This window comes from Dama dama, chromosome 13 (assembly GCF_033118175.1).
Source record: "Dama dama isolate Ldn47 chromosome 13, ASM3311817v1, whole genome shotgun sequence".
NCBI lineage: Eukaryota > Metazoa > Chordata > Mammalia > Artiodactyla > Cervidae > Dama > Dama dama.
This window is the reverse complement of record NC_083693.1, coordinates 52,981,948-53,006,215: the sequence shown is the minus strand read 5'-3', so window position 1 is coordinate 53,006,215 and position 24,268 is coordinate 52,981,948. Positions and strand designations below refer to the sequence as shown.

General features: G+C 40.5%; 1 protein-coding gene across 1 annotated transcript in view; it reads left to right on the top strand.

The window, feature by feature from the left end:
* The first annotated feature begins 1,005 nt into the window (after positions 1 to 1,005).
* Positions 1,006 to 24,268, top strand: part of SNX6 (sorting nexin 6) — a 55,599-nt gene continuing 32,336 nt past the window's right edge. Inside the window, exons 1-6 of the mRNA XM_061159158.1 lie at positions 1,006 to 1,084; positions 1,240 to 1,287; positions 11,953 to 12,057; positions 12,296 to 12,406; positions 15,175 to 15,296; positions 17,252 to 17,375. Coding sequence (XP_061015141.1) covers positions 1,079 to 1,084; positions 1,240 to 1,287; positions 11,953 to 12,057; positions 12,296 to 12,406; positions 15,175 to 15,296; positions 17,252 to 17,375 — 516 coding nt within the window. The 5' untranslated portion in view covers positions 1,006 to 1,078. The remainder of the gene's footprint in view (positions 1,085 to 1,239; positions 1,288 to 11,952; positions 12,058 to 12,295; positions 12,407 to 15,174; positions 15,297 to 17,251; positions 17,376 to 24,268) is intronic.

Genomic DNA, 24,268 nt, shown 5'->3' with positions numbered 1-24,268 from the left:
CTGCATTGGCAGGGAGATTCTTTACCAGCTGAGCTACCAGGGAAGCCCATGCTATACACTAGGGGCTCTACTTCAATTTTTAAAAATGGTTTTTAAAAAACAGGCCAGACAAGAGATGCTGAGGGTAATTGTTGTGGAAGGGAGTTGGAAGGAGGAAGGAGACCAATTTAAGAGGTAATGGCAGATAATCAACTATAGATGTAATGGACTTTGGTTACTAAATGGTGTGAGGACTGAGGGAGAGGAAGGAAGGACTTGAATGGGACTTTGAGGTTTCTGGCCTGAACGTCTGAACATGCTGATGCCATAAACTGAATGGAAACGCAGGATTGCTTTTTTTGTCTGTACACGTGTGTGCACTTCTGTGTAACAGAAGAAGTGGGGCAGGGGGTAAGGAATGATTTTGTCTTGTTTCAAGTGCCTGTGGACACCTGGTGCTATAGAACTGGACAGGTAGAGTGGGCTTTGGGACAGTTCTTGGTATAAAGAAAAGGAATACTCTAGTAGAGTGTACAGCTCATTTATATAGTGCTCAACTATTAGTGCCCCACACCCTGAGGTAGTTATTACCTTGCCAGCAATAAAAGCTTTATTACAGCCCCTGACCGATGACTGTGTAAAGGGCCTTGGTTCCCACAACATCCACGGGCAAAATATTAATTGTGATTAATTATCGTGTGGCACCATACAAAAACTAGAGGTTTCTTGGGGCTCCCGGAGGGCATTTGCTTGGTTTTCGCTACAGCCCTCAGGGAAAGGGAACTGGACAGCTCCCCGGGTGGCCCTTCGGCCCTTCCCGGGTCTGAACCGGCCAGCCGCGATCGGTCTCCAGACACGTGCGCCTGGGCCTGGGCGCTCTCGGCCTAGGATGCTACGACCTTGGGCGGAGGGCACTAACTCCTTCTTCCGCGCTCTCAGACCCCGGCCCCCCGCGTCGGGTCGGGAGGGGCGGGGCGGGGCGGAGCTGCTCCGAGGCCCCGCCGCCGGCCCCGCCCCGCCCGCCTGCAGCCGCCGCCGCCGGCTCCCTCCGGCCCGCGGTGCGGTACGCGCCTGCGCTGGCCCTCGTCTCGGAGCAGCCATGATGGTGGGTGTTCGCGGCGCCGAGCCCAGGGCGCGCGGTGGGGGCGGCGGGCGCGGGGCGGGCGCGGGGGCCGCGCCGGCCGGGCACTAACGTCTCCTTTTGTGTCTCCCCCGCTCCATCCCCTCCCCCCGGCGTGCCGGGCCCCGCCGACCCCGCAGGAAGGCCTGGACGACGGCCCCGACTTCCTCTCGGAGGAGGACCGCGGAGTAAGTTCTGCCTCCTTCTGGCTCGCGGGACCCTCTCCCTCGCCTTGGCCCTGGGGTGGGTTACCGGAGGGGGGTCCCCCGCCGCGCGGCACCCGCTCCTCGCCGGCCTCCTTTCGGTTTCCTCGCCGCACCGCGCCCCGCCCTCCTGCCGCCCTTCTTCCCTTGGGCCGTGCGGTTCTGATTTCCCGGAGACCCGCGGCCGCTCTCGGCCCCCCGCCCCGGCTCCGACCCTGCGGGGGACCGCCTTCCCCGCCCGCTCCGGGTGCAGGTGGGGAAGTGGAGGGGGAAGCCGGAGCTGGACAGTCCCCGCCCCCCGCCCCAAGTCGGGGGCTATGAAACCCATTGTCCGACCTTCCTGCCCGCACCCTGAATTTCCCCTTGGGGACCTCGCGAACCCGTCTCCGCCCACCCTCCTCTCTCTAAAACGTTGTAGTGCTGGCTTGTTGTCAATTATCCTTTTGCAAGGGATTTTACAGTCGCCGGGTCTTATCAGTATCCGACGAGATTTTGCAAAGTGCTGGTATCCCACAGTACCTTTACTTTTCCTAATGTCCAAAAGACACATGTTTTGCGGAGACCCCTTGGTGGTGATTTGAGGCAAACTGCAGTTCCCTTCAGAAAGGGCCTTCAGAGCTGTGATTCCTCCCTTCCACTCTGCCCCCATTTACCTTGGCTGAAGGGTGGTAATCTGTATAGTGCCTTGTACAAGTGAGCACTTGAAAGATACTGATACATGATTGCAACTCAGCAGCGTTCCATGGTTCCTTCACATTTAACAGCCTGAGCTTTACTTTGCTGTTTTGCTTTTACTTGTTTATCTTTGATAATGTGAGAGACACGTCTGTTAGTAGAGTTTTGGCAGAAGATAAAATACTCTTCTAAGATTTTATTCCCTTTTTTAAAAATTAAAGATAAGATAGTATTAACTGATGACCTTTATAAAGCTTTAACATGGTAAGAAAGATGCAAAGGGTGCAGTATACTTTTATAGATGAGGAGTTAATACATTTCTCTGTTTACACAAAACAGGAAAAGCAAACAGGATTTGCTAGCTTGTAAAACCTAATGTCCAGCAAAAGTATTAATTTTTTGAGTATTTATGTTGATGTGAAAAATAGAGTATTTTCTGGTGAATATTTGTGTTCCAAGCCTTATGGCTTTGATGAGATTTGCTTATCGAACTGGAACCTCTTAAGTAATGTGTCCAGAAACTTTTCATGTATTACAGATTAAAGGCAGAGTGAGATGAAAGGCATGGGTGACCAGGAGATTCTTACAGAATTTTGCAGATGAAAATTTTAATGTGAAATGGAAAAAAAAAAAAAAAACCCAACAAACATTACCATGAATTTGAAAGCATTTAGAATGTCATGATGAATATGTCTAAATGTCCAGTTCTTCCCTATTTTTGTCCTGTGGAACTAGGTGAATCCTAGTAATAGCCGCAGCTGGAGAGTGTGTTAGCAGTGTATAAGCACTGTTTCCTTGTATCTTCTCATCATTCTTGTGAAGCTTTTAGTATCCCCTTTTAGAGAGGAGAAATCTGAACCTCAGGGAAACTAAGTAAATGGTCTGAAGTCACATAGTGAGTCGGAGAGGTGGACTTTAAACCATGTAGCTGACATCAAAGCCAGTGCACATATTTCTCAGTCTCCTTGAAACACTTGCATCAGAATCACCTGGGGTGTTTGAAAAACTAAAGTCAAAGGTTCTGGGCCCTCTGTCTAGTAAATCAGTCTCTTGAGATGGGGAGGGAAGAAAATTACTTTGTTAACAAGAAGATTCTGTTGTACATGAAGTTTGATTATGGCTGCACAAAGTTATCCTGCTATTTCCTCATTTCAGGAAGAGAAATTGCAGTGCTGTTTAAATTTCCTTATATTGTGTTTGTCTTGATAGAAATAGATTAGTAGAACTTTTAGGCATTGCACTTTTAGTTCAGATTGTCTTGTTCAGCCTTTTAAGAAAGTCTTGATAAAGAGAAAGCATGAAATACCTGTTTGATACAAATTGCAGAGGGGAACATCACAGATTCAAAAATAATAATGTAAGCACTTCATTCAAAGCAGTAAGCAAGCAAAATTAAAGACAGTATTTTTAAATACATTTATAAGCAGTCTTGAATTTTCATTATGATATTTGGAGCAGAAGAGAATCTTAGAGCTTTAAGAAAATACTGTTTCGTGAGAAACATAAAAAGCAGACTTTAAGAATACACAGCATTGAAAATATTGGTCACGTTTAATCTCTTTGGTTACACCTCTACATAATAGGGTATTTTTTTCTTTCCCAAAGGCAGGACAGTAACATATTATTTAGTAAACAAATGAGCCCTTTGAACTGGACACATTTTGCTCTGATGTCCTTGTTAAATAGAGCAGTAGGTGCCAGCATGATGGCATAGTTCTGTTAGCATTTGATTTGAATTCTAAATAATATGTTTATTGTTTTCAGAATTACTTCAGGTGGAGGAACTACACCTGTCCTGGACTCCTCGCCTTGCTCCTCCCTCTGTATTTCTTATCTTCATTAATATCATTTCCATTCCTGCAGGCCAAGAAGCCTCTGAATCGTATCCTTCATCCCCATACCAGAACAATCATCAAGGCCAGATAATTTCACCTCAGAAATATTGTTTAGCCCATCTTTTGTTTGCCTCAGTTGAGGTCCCTGCCAACTCTTGCCTGGCTTGTAGCAGTATCTGTTATTGGTCTCTGTCTCTGGTGTCTCTGTTTTCCAGTCCAGACTTCACATGACTGCTAGTTTATCTAACTGAAATGATTGAATCATATGGCACCAGTAGTCACAAGCACTTACTTGGACCCAGTTCTTTTTGCAGTAAGGTCTAAACTCCTTATGCTAGCGTTGAATACCGTTCATCATCCTTTCTGGCCGACTTCATTCTCAAGATGGCCCGGCAGACACCCCCTCCCCAACACACACACTGTAGGCATATTCTAGACTATTTGTCAAGCACGTCTGCCCTTTCTAATGTCTGTTTTATGCATGCTTGTCAATGTTATGGAGTGGTTTTTTCCCTTCACCTCTTTTTTTCCACATGAAATTTGGCTTATCTTTTAAGACTTGGCCTAGATGTCTACATTTTCTTTTGTACCTCCTCAGCATTTAGCTTGAGTACATTCCACATTTATTGATAGTTATTTCAGATAAAAATGTCACATAGATTTTGTTAGCAAAGGATAAGTTGAATGTTGGCAGAGGAAGAAGAGAAAGCTGGGACCATGGCAGTGTAGTATGGGACTTACGGTGACGTGCTGAGGGAGTCCCAAGGAGGGTGATGACGTAACGACAGCTACGCACTGCTGAAGCATCTGCTGCATGCCAGGGACTTTCCGTATATTAACTCACTTCTCAAATCCTTGTGAAATAACTGCTTCTGTTATTCCTACTTTGGAAAGGAAAAGTGAGGTTTAGAAAGAGTAACTTGCCCAGATTCCTACAGCCAGTAGGAAATAAATTCAAACTCAGAGGGAATCTAGCTATGGGTCCTGGGCTGTCACGTCCAACTGTTTTGTGACCCCATGGACTGTAGCCCACCAGACTCCTCTGTGCATGGGATTCTCCAGGCAGGAATACCGGTGTGGTTTGCCAGTTCCTTCTCCAGGGGATCTTTCTGACCCAGGGATCAAACCTGCATCTCTTGCATTGCAGGTCTAATCTTCACCGCTGAGCCACCAGGGAATCCCGTTAACTGTGGTGCTGTCTCCTAAAGGAGCTAAACCTTAAATGTTGATCAGAAATTGTGTAGGCTGTCAGGGAAGGGGAGGGCTAGTCAGCAGAGAAGATAACATGTGTAGATAAGTCATTTGGTTCCACCTGCAGCACTGGTTCTCATTGGAGGCAGGAGTAAATACTGGTAGTACAGATAAAGTGCATAATGATAAAAAATCCAGCCAGTGGAAAGTCCTGAGGGTTCTTAGCTGGGAAGGACATATAGCATTGTAGATGACTCCAGTGTGGAAGATGCTTTTCTTGCAGAAAGCAGTTACCAGGCCATTGTGGCAGTCCAGATGAGAAATGTTAAAGGTAGAACTAAGGCCATGCAGTGGGAAAAGGGATGAAGGAGAGGACATAGCAAAGAGATGTCTAGGAGACAGAATGGACGGGGCATAGTGGCTTAAGAAATATGTGGGCTGGGCAGAGGAGAAGGAGATGAGGAATATAGGAGAGGAGAGGAGAGTTAGAAGGTGGATAATAGGTTTGGTTTTCAGATATGCTAGATTTGAAGCGCCTAAACTCTTTCCCCCAAAACCACAAACTAAGATCTGAAAGGACAAAGATTGTGTCTTTGCATCCTAGCACCTCCGGCAGCGGTTGGCATACTGAAGGCACTCGGTGGTTTAATAAGTATTAAGCAATAAATACATAAACCCTAAACAACAGATACATCCAGATGGATATATCTAGTTGGTAACTTGAAATTATGATTGGGAACTTAGAATAAGAGATGTAAGTTGAAGGTATAAATTCAGGAGTTATTAGTCAAGAATGGCTGAGGTTACGAAGGCTAGATACCCAGAGGAGACAAGATTCACATGCCCGGGGGAGAAAATGGACTAATTGATGGGGCTGAGATGGGCAGGAAGAGAGTGAGAAGCATTCCCAGAAGCTGAGAGTTTTAAGGGAAAGGGTCAGAATGATCATTAAGGCAAAAGACCGAAGAGAGGTCAAGAAGACCGCAAAGTATTGGATTTGGAAATTAGGTCCTCACTGTGTGGAGGTTTTGTGAGACCAGGGCTAATTTGACTAGAAGAGCAGTGCTAGAGCAGACAGGAGCAGACAGAGCTAGAGCTCAGGTGGCCAGAAAGCTCAGCTCTCTGTAGGACACCATGTCTTCTGAGAAAGCAGAGGCATTGAGTCCAAATCTATTTGTAGAAAGATTTATTGATGGGTCTGAAGGGGTAACAGCTGCTAGTGTTTATTTTTTGGAGATGTGGGAGGCAGTGTCCCTTATTGAGCATAGGGGTGGAAATGTGGTTGAGGCTTGAGACAGGAAAGGTTTGGAGTAGTTGCTCAGGGAGTCAGAAGGGGAGCTGAGCAGATCGGCCTAGGACTGTGAATGATTTTAAGGATCTAATGCAGTTTTGAGACCAATAATTTGTAGTGGACAAGTGCAACAAACAGTTGTGACTTTTCTCTAGCCACACTCAGCTCAGAAAGCAAAAAATGTTGATTGAATTGATCCTCCAGGTGGGAATTTGCAAGTCAGGTATGGCAAAGAGCAGTGAGAGTTGACAAGACCGGTGAGAAAGGTATTGGAGTGACATCAAGTGACTTCTTTCTGGTATGGTAGATGAAAGGAAATCTAGTTTCCAGAAGGTGTATGTATATCAACCATTGATTTGACTGCTGAGTATACTGGGCATAATAATGGAAATAATTCATTACAGGACTTCCAGAATTATTTGTTGTTGTTCAGTCACTCAGTCATGTCCAACTCTTTGCGACCCCATGGACTGCAGCACACCAGGCCTCCCTATCCCTCACCATCTCCAAAATTATAACTGGTTGTAAATCAACTGTACTTCAAGTTAAAAAAAAATTTTTTTTTTTTTAAATCCTAACTGGACTAGGAGTAAAATAGATTTAAATTTTGGCCAGAACCAGAATTTCTGTCTATCTCATGGGGTTTTTCACTGATTGTACTATAATTCTCTAGAAATAGTTTCTTAGCACTATTACGGTTTGCACCTTTCTTTCAGGGCTGCATTGAGCCAGAAGAATAGGGCCTGGGGGCTCATTATAAGGACTAGGCTTTTCTCCAAGGGAGAACCCCTTAGGTTTTGAGCAGGGGAATGAGTTCCAGTGGCTCTATATGGAATGTAGATTGAAGAGGAAAGAAGACAGAAGCAAGAGACTGGTTGGGAAGCTGTGGCAATACAAAAGTCAGTTACTTTGCTTCCTTCTTCCTCCTCCTTCCATCAGTCTATCTCTGTACATGTATTTACTTTTCTGAAAAAAGATAGTTTTTTAGGAGTGTCATAAAGTAGATACTTTAATGTGTAAACACATCAATGTACTAAACTAGTAGTGAATGTTGCCTTTACTAATTATACATGAAGAATTAATCTGTTAGCTGTAGGGCAGTGTCTTTATATTTCTAAGGATAGTGTATTTATGTTGCTTAATCCATTTCCTCTGCCTGGGCTTTCTCTTGACCATGACACAAGTGTTTAACCTAGTAAGTGTTTGACAAAAGAAAGTACAAAGTTTATTGACCCAGATTAGGATTAAACTGATGAGTGTAGTCTAATTAGAATATCCTCAAACTGACCTGACTAGTTGCACACAGTTAAATGTTAATAAATCACAGTTGTTTGCTTCACTCCTCCCTTTAATAAAAGCTACCTAAAATTACTTATTTTTCTCTAAACCAAGAAGATAGTCTGCTTGCAAAATCTGTGCGTGTGTGTATGTGTGAGGTCACTCAGTCGTGTCCAGCTCTTTGTGACCCCATGGAATGTAGCCTGCCGGGCTCCTCTGTCCATGGGATTTTCCAGGCAAGGATACTGGAGTGGGTTGCCATTTCCTTCTCCAGGCAAAATCTGTGTACATTGTGTCTAATTAGCACTAAATTTACAGAAGTTCCCTGCAGTCCAGGGTTAGGACTCTGTGATTCCGCTGCGTGGGGTGGGGTTCCATCTCTAGCTGAGGAACTAAGATCCTGCAAACTGCACAACAGGGCCAAGAAAAGAAAGAAAGGAAAAAAACCCCACTAAATTTACAATACGATATTTTATTAAATCTAAGGTGCAGTTGATTGGAAGATATATTTTCTTACATGTACCACTAAGAAAAAAATACAGCCAACTAAACTATTAATTTGTCATCAATTACAGGGCATCCTTATTTCAGATACATTAAAATGTGGAAAATATGCATCTGGAATTGATGAAATATGATATCAGATTGTCTTTCTTTTTAAGTTTTTTTAAACTGAAGTATAGTTGATTCACAGTGTTGTGTCCACCCCTGCAATACAGCAAAGTGACTCAGTTATACATATATAGTAGTGAAAATAGCTCAGCTGTGTCCCATTCTTTGGGACCGTATGGACTATACAGTCCATGGGATTCTCCAGGCCAGAATACTGGAGTGGATAGCCTATCCCTTCTCCAGCAGATCTTCCTGACCCAGGAATCGAACTGGGGCAGGTGGATTCTTTACCAACTGAGCTATCAGGGAAGCCCTTACACATACAGACATTCTTTTTTTTTTTTTTTAATTCTTTTCCATTGTGGCTTATCCTAGGATATTGAATACAGTTCCCTGTGCTATACAGTGGGACCTTGTTTATCCATCCAGATTATCTTTCAGCGAAAGTTTTGTATTGATGTGGGAGATGATTTTATTGGCTGGCAAACCCTTATGTGTGTGAAACAAATCTTGTGTTCAGACAAAATAATCCTTCTCCATAGGCCCAGGAAATGGAAAAAAATTGCAGTCTGACGTGTATATGGGAACTGACCATAGGAACATCCATTATCAAAATGAATGCTTCTGCTGATACTTAGCTGAACTTATTATGAGATGTAAAGAGGAAGAATCAGAATCTTACCATCAGCATTTTGCTGTGACCACATTTGTAATTCATGTACATTTTCCTGAGATCAGTTCTAGAACTCAGCTGTTAAAAGAATGAAAGAAGCAAATGGCAGGTTGAATTAATAGCTATTAAGGCTATTATATGGGGTGCTTTAGTAAAGCATACAAGAAGAGAATTTATAGAAAGGTTAGAAAGAAGTAGAGGAATAAAAGCAAAGGAGGGAACTTCTGGGACTGATGGAAATGTTCCATATCCTGATTATGGTGATGATTACAAGGGTATGATCTACTTATTTGTTAAAACTTTTCAAGTTATATCCTTAAAATCTGCATTTCATTATATGTAAACTGTACCTAAAAAAAAGAGAGTACAAGACCAAAAGTGATATATAGGAATATAGGAATGTGTAATAGAGGTATACTTTTGTATATAGAAATACTTTTATTGATGAGTTGCAATTTTAAAAAGCCAAGTGTTTACTGTCAGACAAAACAAAGCAAAAAAAGGGAAATAGTGGTTGTGGTATAAAAGGATACTGAAATAGAAGACAGAGAAATATGTTAATAATTTGAAATAATCTTTAATTGGAAGAATAAATAACAGCTGTTCATATGTAGAAATCCTGAAAGGTGTGTTTCCAGATTAATAGTGCAATGGTTAAAAAAATAAACCTGAAAATTAAAATGTACTTAGAGATAATGAAGTCTGGCAAAATGTTTTTATGTAATCATTAAAAAGAAAATATTCGCAACTGAGATAAAGTTTTGACAGAATGTAAAGACAGTCTGGAAAATCTAGACTAGCGTTCCCTCATGTGGTTTTTAAGGCTTATTCTGAAAATTGTTTTGATAGGTCTGTGATAGCACATAGGATTCTGTGTTTTTTAATAAGCGTCCAAGCTGAGTCTTGCCAGTTGTGTCTGAGAAACGCTAGACCAGGCAGGGAAACATTAATGAAGAACTGCCAAAATTGTCATTCCAAAATCCATAAGACAAATTTATTAGTTTCCTGGGGCTGCTGTAACAAGTTACCACACACTTGATGGGTTAATACAACAGAGTTTTATTCTCTCACAATTCTGCAGGCCAGAAGTCTGAAATCAGTATCACTGAGCTGAAATCAAGGTGTTGGCAGGGCCACGCTCCCTGAGGCTCTAGCGAAGAATTAGTTACTTGTCTCTTCCAGCTCTCTCGCGGCCGCCTGCACTCCTTGGCTTGTGGCTTTACCACTCTAATCTCTGCCTCCTTAGTTAAGTTGCTTTCTCTCCTTTTGTCTGTGTCAAATCTCCCTCTTATAAAGATACATGTAATTGTATTTAGGGCCCACCTGGGTAATCCAGGATAAACTCCGCATCTTTTTTGTTGTTGTTTTTACCATATGAGGTCACATCCACAGGGATTTGGACGTGGATGTCTTTGGGAGAGCTCTAATTCAGCCGACCACAATAAACATCTTAAGAGTGGCCTCAATATGAATAAAAAGAAATAAGGAAACAGATTTCTTAAATTAGAATTAAGGTAAGAGGTTAGAGAAGAGGTAGGGAACAGTTTGAAGACCTGATAAGACTAAATAAAGGCAAGAAAACCAAAGAACAGAGACTCTAATGTTTCCAGTATTATGGAAGCAATGAAGGTAATTGGAAAATGAAAAAGAAAATTTCTTTGTAATTCAGGACAGCCTTTAATTTCTTTTATCAGACAATGGCTACATGTAGCAGAGTACAATAGTGATTTTTAAAACATTTTTATGTAAGTTTATAGTGTTAACTGAAAAATATGATTGCTGGTTGAAATTTAAATTCAGTATAAACTTATTAAAGTTACCAATAAAGTTTTTGTTAAAGGCCATCATAGATAGTATCATGCATTTTAAATAATGATTCATTTCTTCTGTGACTGTTAAGTTAGATTGTAATGTTATTTATTTTTTAAAAATACGTCTACTCAATATAGAACCAGTGCAAAAGTGAAATAGCATTTTACTTTCATTACTAATAAACAACTCTATTTAATGAGAAACTTCACAAAAATCATCTTTTAATAAGTCACAAAATTTCTTAGAGGCTTTTTTCCAATTTTATAAAAGTAATTCATGCATATTGTGGAAAGTTGGGAGAATAAAAGAACATAGAAGAAAATCCACTGCAACTCACATTTTGTTGTATTTCCTATACATAATAATTTTATGTATGCATTTTTTAAAAATATAATTGAGATCATAGAGTGAACAGTTTTGCTTCTAGCATTTTTTCCATTTGCATCGTGATTGAAATTTGAAGCCCTAATGATTCGGGAAGATTCCAAAGGCAGTCCTGCTTGTACAGCTAGAGTATTGGAAGCAGGCTAGTTAGTTAGATTTTTAATATTTCGTATCTTTGCATCTGGCTAAGACTTGATTTTATCTTTTAGTGTATTTGCTTCTTTTGTAAATCTCCAAATTACCGTAAGATATTAGAATGTTAATCTGTTTAAAAGGGAAGAAAAGTGAGTGATATTTAAGAATGAGTAAAATTGCGGTTAGAATTATGAGTGAAGTCTTCTTGTAGATGAGTAAATAGAAGCACTAAATAAGGAATATACCCAATTCTTTTAATGTACTGAAGCTGTAGAGTAAAATTTAATACATATCACAGGAGTTAATTATTATTTGTTAGCATTTTTCTTAGCACTTTGCATATATATGTTTAACTGTCATTAATTTTGTTATATATTCCTGAATTAAAATAAGCAATAAAATTTAAATGATTGGCCGTTATTCTTTTTATTATCTTTCTTATTCTTAAAGGTAGATACGTTTCTTAATTTTAGGACACTTGAACTTGTAAAAGACCATCTTTTTGGAAAATAGTTTACTTTTTGGGTGAAACTATAGTAAATCATAGTTAGCACATTGACTCATAGAAAAGATAGTTGAAAGGTGTAGAATGAAAATTGATACCCAAAGCACCTCCCCCAAAAGATAGATTAAATGAACTTGCATACTTGTTAGATCTAAGATTCGCTATTTTAGTTTTGTTTTTGCACGTCTTATTGTCTAGGAGAAGAATGAATTTGCATAAAAACCTATAGTATTTTCACTGAGGTATTATTTTTTTCTAGCTTAAAGCAATAAATGTAGATCTTCAGAGTGATGCTGCTCTGCAGGTGGACATTTCTGATGCTCTGAGTGAGAGAGACAAAGTAAAATTCACTGTTCACACAAAGGTAAACGGGATTTTTTTACTTATGTTATTTTAATTATTGTGCTGTTACATATGTAATAGTACACTGACTAGAATTTTGGTTTTTAGCATAACTAGAAATTTTATTTTAGTTTATATATAATTCACTGCTGCTTATTTTTCATTAAAGACTTAAGTTTAGAAAATAAGATATAAAATGTTCATAGAAGCTTATATAGTCTAATCTTAATTTTTATTTGAGAGAATCTCTGTGTTTGCAGAGCTCATTGCCAAATTTTAAACAGAACGAGTTTTCTGTTGTTCGACAACATGAAGAATTTATCTGGCTTCACGATTCCTTCATTGAAAATGAAGACTATGCAGGTTACATTGTAAGTATTGAGGTTCCATTTTAATCATATTTTCTAGGAGCTTTTTGGATACTTTATTATGTGTGGAAATCTTATTCAACACTTCCAGTGAACTGATGTAATTTTTTAAAAAATTGACTGAAACATAATTGACTGCCACCTTTTATCCCAAGTTGTCTTGTTTGGGAGTGTGTCAATATCGATATGTAACGCTCCCTCATATAAACTTAAATTCTTACTGTTTATTAGAATTGAGATGAGCTTGTTGTCCTGGGGGGTAATAACTAAGGAGGTGTTACAGACCATATTGGTTTTGAACCACTAGGTAGACAGATGTTTAGAGTTGAAGGGCTCCTGAGAGATTATCTAATGTGAATATGCACCTGGTGTTGTGCCTCAGCTGTTGACCACACTCAGATTTCTGGAACTGTTTCATTTGATGTCCTTGAAATCATCCTGACCTGATTCCATCTTTATCCTTGTGGCCCTTACTCTCAGTCATTTGCATTTTTTTTTTTTTTTTTTTTTCCTTTCTACAACTCCAGTTTGGTGCACAAGAGGCAGTGCTTTTGTTGTTGTTAATTGCCAGTTTTTATAAAGAAAACAACTGAGGAACAGCCCAGTGGAAGAGATGCATAGGATGAGATATTGGGGTGAAGGGTTGGCACAGAACCCTCATGCCCTTGCCAGGATGTACCACCTTCCATTTTCCCAGCATGTCAGTGTGTTTACTAGCCTGGAAGCTCTCCTGTTTCCACCCTTTTCCCCCTCACCTTCTTGTATGGTATTATTTTCTTACTACTTTTTCCTCTCTTAGACTAAACCGTCCTCAAAGATCAAGACCATGCCTTGTTTATGTGCTGGTCGTTCAGCATCACGCCTGGCACACAGTAGATGTCGTGTGTGGGCAGCAATGAACATGTGCCAGTCTGTACCTGGTGCTCCCTTCCCTGTTGCTTTCCTTGGTATAGTCCTTTTCTTGTGGTCATTGCTGTTTTAACTTCCCCCTACTCACCTTTCCTTCTGCTAACTTGCTATCTTTGCTTTCCATCATTTCCCCTTCACAGTTCTTACTTGCAGGCTCTTCCTCTAAGATAGATTTTTTTTTTTCTTATATCATTCCCTTGAGTGATACATCTCTTTCAGACCTTGTATTTTTATTTAGGGTAAGTGCTTACTTTCCCCCTCACTGTGGGAGACTAGGGGGAGGTTAGTCATTCGTCTGTGCCTTATTCTCTTGTAGTTGAGTCAGTGCTTTCTGCCTCTGGTACACTCCAATCATACCATGTACATACTTTGGAAAAATAGCATGCATATTTGCAACGCATTTAATTAGTGTGTACTTAGAGCTTAATGTGCATATACATTTGAGAGCTCTAGGTTGTCACATAGGAGTCTACAGACTAAAGTTTGGGTTCAGTTCAGTTCAGTCACTCAGTCATGTTCGACTCTTTGTGACCCCATGAACCGCAGCACGCCAGGCCTCCCTGTCCATCACCAACTTCCGGAGTTTACCCAAACTCATGTCCATTGAGTCAGTGATGCCATCCAACCATTTCATCCTCTGTCGTCCCCTTCTCCTCCTGCCTTCAATCTTTCACAGCATCAGGGTCTTTTCCAATGAGCCAACTCTTCACATGAGGTGGCCAAGGTATTGGAGTTTCAGCTTCAACATCAGTCCTACCAGTGAACACCCAGGACTGATCTCCTTTAGGATGGACTGGTTGGATCTCCTTGCAGTCCAAGGGACTCTCAAGAGTCTTCTCCAACACCACAGTTCAAAAGCATCAATTCTTCAGCGCTCAGCTTTCTTTATAGTCCAGCTCTCACATCCGTACATGACTACCGGAAAAACCATAGCCTTGACTAGACGGACCTTTGTTGACAGAGTAATGTCTCTGCTTTTTAATATGCTGTCTAGGTTGGTCATAACTTTCCTTCCAAGGAGTAAGCGTCTTTTAATTTCATGGGTGCAATCACCATCTGCAGTGATTTTGGAGCCCAGAAAAATAAAGTCAGCCACTGTTTCCACTGTTTCCCCATCTATTTCCCATGAAGTGATGGGCCCAGATGCCATGATCTTAGTTTTCTGAAAGTTGAGCTTTAAGCCAACTTTTTGACTCTCCTCTTTCACTTTCATCAAGTGGCTCATTAGTTCTTCACTTTCTGCCATAAGGTATCGTCTGCGTATCTGAGGTTATTGATATTTCTCCCGGCAACCTTGATTCCGGCTTGTGCTTCTTCCAGCCCAGCGTTTCTCTAGATGTACTCTGCATGTAAGTTAAATAAGCAGGGTGACACTATACAGCCTTGACGTATCCTCTTCCTAAAGTTTGGGTGCTGCTGATCTGATACCAGGAGATGGTGCTGCGCTCTGTTTCTTCCTTGGTGTTAAGGACCTCACGAATCTTCATTTCTAGACTTAATCAACTTCTCTAACCTTAATTAGGATATTCCTCATTCATTCAGGATGTCTTTAGCTCTCTCAGACAGCAGTCTTTTTTTTTTGAGAGGGAAATAAAGTTTATTAGAGTGGGAGACGCTGTTAGGACAACGGGCCAGCTCAAGGGAGAACCGACGAGACAAGTCTTCTGTGGTGGCGATAGTGCAAATACTGAGAGAAATAAAAATCTTTAAAAACTAGTGGTTTGGGGGACTTCCCTGACAGTCCAGTGGTTAAGACTGTGCTTTCACTGCAGGAGGCGTGGGATATATCCCTTTTCGGGAACTAAGATCCTCCTGCTGCATGGCACAGTCAGAACAAAACTAGTGATTTTATTCTGTGACAGATCCCTCCAGCACCACCAAGACCTGATTTTGATGCCTCAAGGGAGAAACTGCAGAAACTTGGAGAAGGAGAAGGATCTATGACAAAGGAGGAATTCACGAAGATGAAACAGGAATTGGAAGCGTATGTGACTTTTGTTGTTATTTGTGCTTGTTTTTATGCCCTTTTTTTGTTTGGTTGGTTTTTGTTTTTGTTTCTCTGCTCTCTGATATCCCATCCTTTCAATCATTTCACCACAGTGACCCTTTCTGGAAGATGCAGGAAGCCATACAACCAGTGTTAACTATCATGATCAGAGCCTACAGGAAAATTATAGAATAATTATCTGCATTGTAAAATTCTTTAAATTGCTGTTTTCAATAAACTCTGAAGATTGAAAACAAAAGATCCACAAGTTCATAAAAGATAGTAGAAAGGGAAATAATGATTTTTTAAAACACACATGTAGATCCTTTTATTTTTATTTACAAGGCCTTAGTCATTACCCACCTGGTTCTCTTGTTTGGACAAGTGCATTCTACCAAGATTTCTGTTTCTCATATACGTATGCACTAAGCAACTCTGGATATTTTCTTCTTTCTTTTTCAAAAAGTGTGTGTGTGTATGTGTGTGTGCGCGAATGTGTGTGTAATTTTCCCCCTCCTCATTTGTCTGCCTATGGCTTCTGCCTGAAGGGAAAAGAATAGGAGCAAAGCAATGAGAGAATATAGTTTTTTAGTGTTTTTTATTAAATGATTATTAGACATACATTGACATACATATTAGACATACGTTGACATACTAGACATACATTGAATTCTTGAAAAAATTCTATTTCATTTTTAGTGTATTCACTGAAAATACAGTTTTTCCCCTTAAACATTTGAAATAATTTTGGATTGCAGCATATTGTTTTTCTGTATTTTGAGAGTTAAACAATGAAATCACTTTCCTTGCATTACCATCACCTCCATCACTTTTTCTGATCATTTCTCCTGTTTGTGCATTTCCTTCTCTCCTCTTCCACTGAATTTCAGTTTTTAAGCATATATTCATGCTGCTACTAGACTCTTCTTCAGAATGTTAAACTCTTGACAAGAGAAGTTAACAAAGTAGGTCTTCCATGTTAAAGTGTAAGGTGACAGATATTTTAAGAATTCTGTCAATACTGAGTGCAAGCAGTAGCCTAATAGTGGACAGGTACAACTTCTAGAGTTTATAAGCCTGAAAGCTGGAAATGGGCAGCGCACATTAATATTGAATCTGTGGTTTTCCAGTGGCCCTGATCATGATTCTTTTGTGGTCTGGTTAGGGGTTGGATAACAGAGAACCTTGGGTTTATTCTACTGCTACCTCCATCCTCTGCATCCTTCTTTTTTGTCTTCACTGAATGACTACCCTCACAGAGATCAAACTTCTCCCAACATTGGTCCTGCTGGTTTGCTGGTATGTAAAACTTAACCTCCTTGCACGTAATTGAAGCAAGAATATTGGGCCTTTTCCTTGAGTGTCTTTTTTTTTTCCAAACTGACATGTATTACTATATGATCGCTGTGATTCACTGATGATATTAAAATGTTTCAAACACAGTTCTTCAATGCAATGGAAAACACTAGTCTCTCCATGGTGTGTTTCTTTCTTGTGTGCTTGGGTCTTTAGATGAAAATAGTTATTTAAGTTGAAAATATGCTTACTGAGGCTTGTGTTATTTATTTACTTGTATGAAGGTGTTTAAAAGCAGTAATTATCTAGAAATTGAATCATTAAAATTATATGCTATAATTTGTAGTATACTTTCTCTGAAGCTGAAAACAAAAAGCCCTATAGTTACCTTTAACATCAACTTGCATAGGAAGAAAGGTTCATAAAACCTAAAAATATTAACATTTATATATAATAAATACTATTAACTAGCATGAAATCTTTTCAGAGCTGGGTTTTATATATTTCGTTAACAGTTCAACTAAAAACCTTTGTTTACATGGAATATATCTTTGTGCCTCTAGTTTTGCATTTAGAATAATTCCTAGTATTTGCTTAAAAAACTTGCGGGTGTTTTTCTGCAGTGTTTTACCTTTAATTTTGTGTATTATTTCTAGTGAGTATTTGGCAATATTCAAGAAGACGGTTGCAATGCATGAAGTGTTTCTGTGTCGTGTGGCTGCACATCCCATTTTGAGGAAAGATTTAAATTTCCATGTCTTCCTGGAATATAATCAAGATGTGAGTATTGAATTGATCAAAGCAGTGATCAAGGTTTATTTTTAAAGAGTCATTGGAAGGAAAAGGGAATTGTTAGAAAAGGCTTAAGGCCTTATAAATACGTTTTATAAAATGTTCTGATTTTTCAAGGCAGTTTAATATGACTCTTTTTTAATGATGATCCAGTATTTCAGTAGAACCTGAGTAGATTAATTTTTAAAATGATGCTAAACTATGTTACTGCATGGGATATTGATTTTGATCCTGAATTGTGAACTTCTTAAGAAATAGTGTTATTAAATCGGTTAATGTTTCTTAAATTTGAGTTTGGGGGCTTCTGAAGCCTTATGCAGAATTCCAGAGAAGTTCTTGAGGTAAAGAATTCCCAGTTACTTTTGGGTTGATAATTGACTCTTGATCTGTTTAACCTGCCTCCTTCAGTGCTGGTTGCTGCTGATTTTCCTCCCTCCCTCCCTCCCTCCCTGCCTCAAGAGGTTTCTTCATTCGTGGTCCTGGAAAAAATCTTTTTAGTGGATGGATGATACAGATCTTGGAGTCTCTATTTGGATGCCAAGATTAACTCATACTTTTAGCAGAAGACAGATGTTTCCTAACTTTCATTCATTTCTTCCTATGGCATCAGTGACCACACTCAGGACCTCATCTCACCCCCGAGTTCTTAAACCCTGATATGATGGACTCCAAACAGCCTTGTCCTCACAACTTCCTTTTTCCCTGTTCCCACTGGAGTTCTTTGACTCACTGCTGCACCCAGACCCTTGACTTCTCCTGCACTTTGACCCTGTCAATAGCCCTTTTGTTTTTCTTTCTTTCTTACCTTGCCTAGAATGCCTGTTCTATCACTAATAGCAGTGTTATGACTTTAGACAGATCTCTCTCATTTTCCATTAAAGCTAATTTCAATAATTCTTCTTGCTCAAATAATGACCTTGTTCACTGGGAGTGGACCCAGTCAGAAAGCAAATGCCCGAACCTCCTGTATCCCCCCATAGCCTTCAACCACCTTGGCAGCCACACTCCTTTAATAGCTTTCTTTTCTTTTTTCTTTTTTACTTCCTCCTTTCCAGTCTGGATGCCTTTTTAAATTTTGCTTGCCTCACTGCCCTGGCTGGAACCTCCAGTACGGTGTTAAATGGAAATGATAAGAGCAGACATCCGTGTTCTGTCCCTGATCTTTAGGGAAAAAGCACTTACTCCTTCACTATCAAGTGTGATGTTAAGTGTGGGTTTTTACCTAGATACCCTTTGTCAGCTTAAAGAAGTTCTGTTCCTAGTTTGTTGAGTGTTTTTATCATGAAAAAGTACATCTGTTGAGATGATCATGTTTTTTATTCTGTTAATGTGGTGAAATACATCATGCTTTTCCATTTTGACTGAGATACCTTTCTAGCTATGCTGACTCCCATGTTCTTGTGGATCTATGGGAATCGGTCTTGATGTGTTCACCTCTTAACTCTATGGCTGCTTCCCAGTCGGCTTCATGGGCTTTTCCCTCTATATATCCATTCATTTAAATCTGATTCTTCCACGGTTCCTCACTGAGTTCTCTACAAGTCTGTATAAGATTTCTAATTCTGTAAATTCTCTCTAATACCTGCTTCTGTGGCTCCGTCGATTCTGATATGCTATTAACTTAGAAATCTATGGGAATTCCTTGGTGGTCCAGTGGTTAGGACTCTGTGCTTCCACTGCTGGGAGCACGGGTTTGATCCCTGGTCACGGAACTAAGATCCCAGAAGCTGCATGGGACAGCACCGCCTGGCCGCTCCCTTCGCCCCAACTGTATCACTCCTGAGTCCCAGCACTATTCATTAAATAGCCTCCTGAAAAACCTCCATTTAGGTATCCCTTGGCCTTTTACCCTCAGCTGAACCCTTCTTTTAAATCCATGCCTCCTTTTGTACTCTCTGTCTTATCTCAAAGAAGGCATCAATAACTCCCAGTCCCTTCCACCATGAAAATTACTCAGGACTCCTTTTGTCTATTCCTATCAGGAGTCACCAGATTCTCTGTCTCATTTTAATGTGCATACTTCCTTCCATCACTAGACCGAAAGACTAGTCCAGACTTTCATATCCTTCGCCTGGGTTATTGGGTTATTGACCCTGACTGGTCAGTCAGCCTCCAGTCTTAGCCTTTCTCAGCCCCTCAGTCATATTGAGTTCCTTGGATGCTTTGCTAATACCCCATCAGTAGCTTTAACTCTATACTTCTCATACTGTGTGTAATTATATGTTTGCTTCTCTCTGTCCTCCTCTGTACCATAAGTTACTTTAAGAGTAGGGACCACCTCTTAATCATCTTAATATTTGTAACACCCAGCACAGTGCGTGGTTATAATATACATTCATTATGGTTTGTTATTAAATGAGTGAATTAGTGAAATAATTAATATAAAAAACAAGGTTTAAAAAAAGCTGGAGAGCTTTGAGAGGCCTGAGATAGAGCAGTGAATTCTAACTGGGAATTTGAAAGGGTTTCATGAAGAGATGCCTTTTATTTTGAATGTTAAAGTCTGAATAGAGTTTTTGGTGGGAGAGGAGATACCATTTCAAATACAGAGAAACCTAAGAGTTCAGAGCCTCTTTCGACAACAGTGTGGAGCATAAGGCTCTTTAGGGGTTGGGGGGAGGTGGAAAGGTAACCTGAACCAGGTTTTTTCAAAGTGTTGAGTACCTTGCTAAGGGGATTGGTGTTCAGTCTCTGAGCATTATGAAACTCTGTGAACTTATTTAAGCATGGAAGAGATGCTCAAAGTGTGATTTTGGAAGGAAAAAGAAAGAAGTTGTAGATTGTGTCAAGATTTTTAATGAAAGGTATGGGGTTTTCATACTTTCATACCTTCACAGTCAGTCTCTCCCATCAGGAAGCTTCCATAAGTCTCTTATCCTTATCCATCAGAGGGCAGACAGAATGAAAACCATAATCACAGAAAACTAATCAAACTGATCACATGGACCACAGCCTTGTTTAACTCAGTGAAACTATGAGGCATGCTGTGTAGGCCCACCCAAGATGGACGGGTCATAGTGGAGAGTTCTGACAAAATGTGGCCCGCTGGAGAAGGAAATGCAGACTACTTCAGTATTCTTGCCTTGAGAACCCCATGAACAGTATGATAAGGCAGAAAGATTTGATACTGAAAGATGGACTCCCCAGGTCAGTACATGCCCAATATGCTACTGGAGAAATAACCAGAAAGAATGAAAAGACGGAGCCAAAGTGAAAACAGTGCCCAGTTGTGGATGTGACTGGTGATGGAAGTAAAGTCCAGTGCTGTAAAGAACAATAAAAGAACAATATTGCATAGGAACCTGGAATGTTAGATCCATGAATCAATTGGAAGTGGTCAAACAAGAGATGGCAAGAGTGAACATTGACATTTTAGGGATCAGTGAACTAAAATGGACTGGAATGGGCAAATTTAGCTCAGATGACTGTTACATCTACTACTGTGGGCAAGAATCCTTTGGAAGAACTGGAGTAGCCATCATAGTTAACAAAAGAGTCTGAAATGCAGTACTTGGGTGCAATCTCAAAAATGACAGAATGGTCTCTGTTTGTTTTCAAGGCAAACCATTCAGTATCACAGTAATCCCAAGTCTTTGCCCCAACCACTAATGCCAGAGAAGCTGAAGTTAAACAGTTCTATGAAGACCTACAAGATCTTCTAGCACTAACACCCAAAAAAGATGTTTTTTTTCGTCATAGGCGACTGGAATGCAAGAGTAGGAAGTCAAGAGATACCTGGAGTAAGAGGCAAGTTTGGCCTTGGAGTACAAAATGAAGCAAGGCAAAAGCTAACAGAATTTTGCCAAGAGAACGCACTGGTCATAGCAAACACCCTCTTCCAACAACAGTAGAGATAACTCTACACATAGACATCACCAGATGGTCAGTACTGAAATCAGATTGATAATGTTCTTTGCAGCTGAAGATGGAGAAGCCCTGTACAGTCCGCAAAAACAAGACCAGGAGCTGACTGTAGCTCAGATCATGAACTCCTTATTGCCAAATTCAGACTTAAATTGAAGAAAGTAGGGAATACCGCTAGATCATGCAGGTATGACCTAAATCAAACCCCTTAACAATTACACAGTGGAAGTGACAAATAGATTCAAGGGATTAGATCTGATAGACAGAGTGCCTGAAGAACTGTTGCTGGAGGTGCATGACATTGTACAGGAGACAGGGATCAAGACCATCCCCAAGAAAAAGAAATGCAAAAAGGCAAAATGGTTGTCTCAGGAGGCCTTACAAATAGCTGAGAAAAGAAGAGAAGCGAAAGGCAAAGGAGAAAAGGAAAGATATACCCATTTGAATGCAGAGTTCCAAGGAATAGCAAGGAGAGATAAGAAAGCCTTCCTCAGTGATCAGTGCAAGGAAATAGAGGAAAACAATAGAATGGGAAAGACTAGATATATCTTCAAGAAAATCAGAGATACCAAGGGAATATTTCATGCAAAGATGGGCACAACAAAGGACAGAAATGCTATGGACCTAACAGAAGCAGAAGATATTAAGAAGAGGTGGCAAGAATACACAGAAGAACTATACAAAAAAGATGTTCATGACCCAGATAACCACGATGGTGTGATCACTCGCCTAGAGCCAGACATCCTGGAGTCCAGTCAAGTGGGCCTTAAGAAACATCATTACGAACAAAGCTAGTGGAGGTGATGGAATTCCAGTTAAGCTGTTTCACATCCTAAAAGATGATGCTGTGAAAGTGCTGCACTCAATATGCCAGCAAATTTGGAAAACTCAGCAGTGGCCACAGGACTGGAAAAGGTCAGTTCTCTTTCCAATCCCAACGAAAGGCAATGCCAGAGAATTTTTAAACTACCGCACAATTGCACTCACCTCACACACTAGCAAAGTAATGATCAAAATAATCCAAGCCAGGCTTCAACAGTATGTGAACCGTGAACTTCCAGATGTTCAAGCTGGATTTAGAAAAGGCAGAGGAACCAGAGATCAAATTGCCAACATCCGTTGGATGATCAAAAAGAAGGAGGGTTCCAGAAAAGCATCTACATCTGCTTTATTGACTATGCCAAAGCCTTTAACTGTGTGGATCACAACAAACTGGAAAATTCTTAAAGAGATGGGAATACCAGACCACCTGACCTGCTTCCTGAGAAATCTGTATGTAGGTCAAGAAGCAACAGTTGAAATCGGACGTGGAACAATGGACTGGTTCCAACATGGGAAAGGAGTACGTCAAGGCTGTATATTGTCACCCTGCTTATTTAACTTATATGCAGAAGGCAAAGAACTAAAGAGCCTCTTGATGAAAGCGAAAGAGGAAAGTGAAAAAGCTGGCTTAAAACTCAACATTCAGAAAACGAAGATCATGGCATCTTGTCCCATCACTTCATTGCAAATAGATGGGGAAACAATGGAAACAGTGAGAGACTATTTTCTTGGGCGTCAAAATCACTGCAGATGGTGACTGCAGCCATGAAATTAAAAGACGCTTACTCCTTGGAAGGAAAGCTATGATAAACGTAGCTAGCACATTAAAAAGCAGAGACATTACTTTGCCAACAAAGGTCCGTCTAGTCAAAGCTATGGTTTTTCCAGTGGTCACGTATGGATATGAGAGTTGCACTATAAAGAACGCTGAGCACCAAAGAATTGATGCCTTTGAACTGTGGTGTTGGAGAAGACTCTTGAGAGTCCCTTGGACTGCAAGGAGATCCAACCAGTCCATCCTGAAGCTAATCAGTCCTGAATATTCATTGGAATGACTGATGCTGAAGCTGAAACTCCAGTACTTTGGCCACCTGATGCATAGAACTGACTCATTTGAAAAGACCCTGATGCTGGGAAAGATTGAAGGCCGGAGGAGAAAAGGACAGAGGATGAAACGGTTGGATGGCATCACCGACTCGTTGGACTTGAATTTGAACAAGCTCTGGGAGTTGGTGAGGGACAGGGAAGCTTAGCATCCTGCAGTCCATGGAGTTGAAAAGAGTTGGACACGACTGAGCTACTGAACTGATGGGGTTTTAGGGAACAGATGAGAATTTGAGAGACTGTATAGATGGGAAAACCATGAATAGGGAACCAAGAAGAGGGAAAACTTGGGAGATCAGATTATAATAAATACTTTTAAAAGTATTCTAATGTGTGGTTAGCAGGATATATATGTAAAGAATATGATGTAGGCAATTGGAAATAGAATCTAAGATTCAGGAAAGAGCCGAGGCATAGTGATAGAGATCTGTGAGTCACTTACTTAATGGTGAATATTGAAGCCATGGCAGCAGAAAAGGACATTAGATGAGATCTTCCTTCATGGGGCCCTGATGCAATAAGTGGTAAAGTCAGAGTTGGCTGCTTCTCACTTTTGCCTTCAGATATATACTGTTCATGCCATTCAGAGTCATCTTTTGTGTCCTTTGTCTCGTGAGTTGCTGACCCCAAAATAGGTCAGGAGATGAGATTTGGAGTTCAGAGTGAAAAATTTGCAAAATATATTTTCAGAGTTTCTATAGAATCATATGATGGTATATTGTACTCCAATAAATTTTACATGTTTAGAGAAACTGCTGATTGAATTTTTAGTTGACTTTATATGATGTAGTAGTGTTTGACAAAGTATGATGAAAGGGCTCCTTAGAGCAGAATTATCAACTGTACTTATACAATTTGGGGGGGCTTCCCTGGTGGCTCAGCGGTAAAGACTGCCTCCAATGTGGGAGACCCGGGTTTGATTCCTGGATTGGGAAGATCTCCTGGAGAAGGGAACGGCAGTCCACTCCAGTATCCTTGCCTGGAAGATTCCATGAACAGAGGAGCCTGGCAGGCTATGGTCCATGGGGTCATAAAGTATCAGACACGACTGAGTGACTAACACTTTCACTTTTGAGCCTTACTGTAGATCA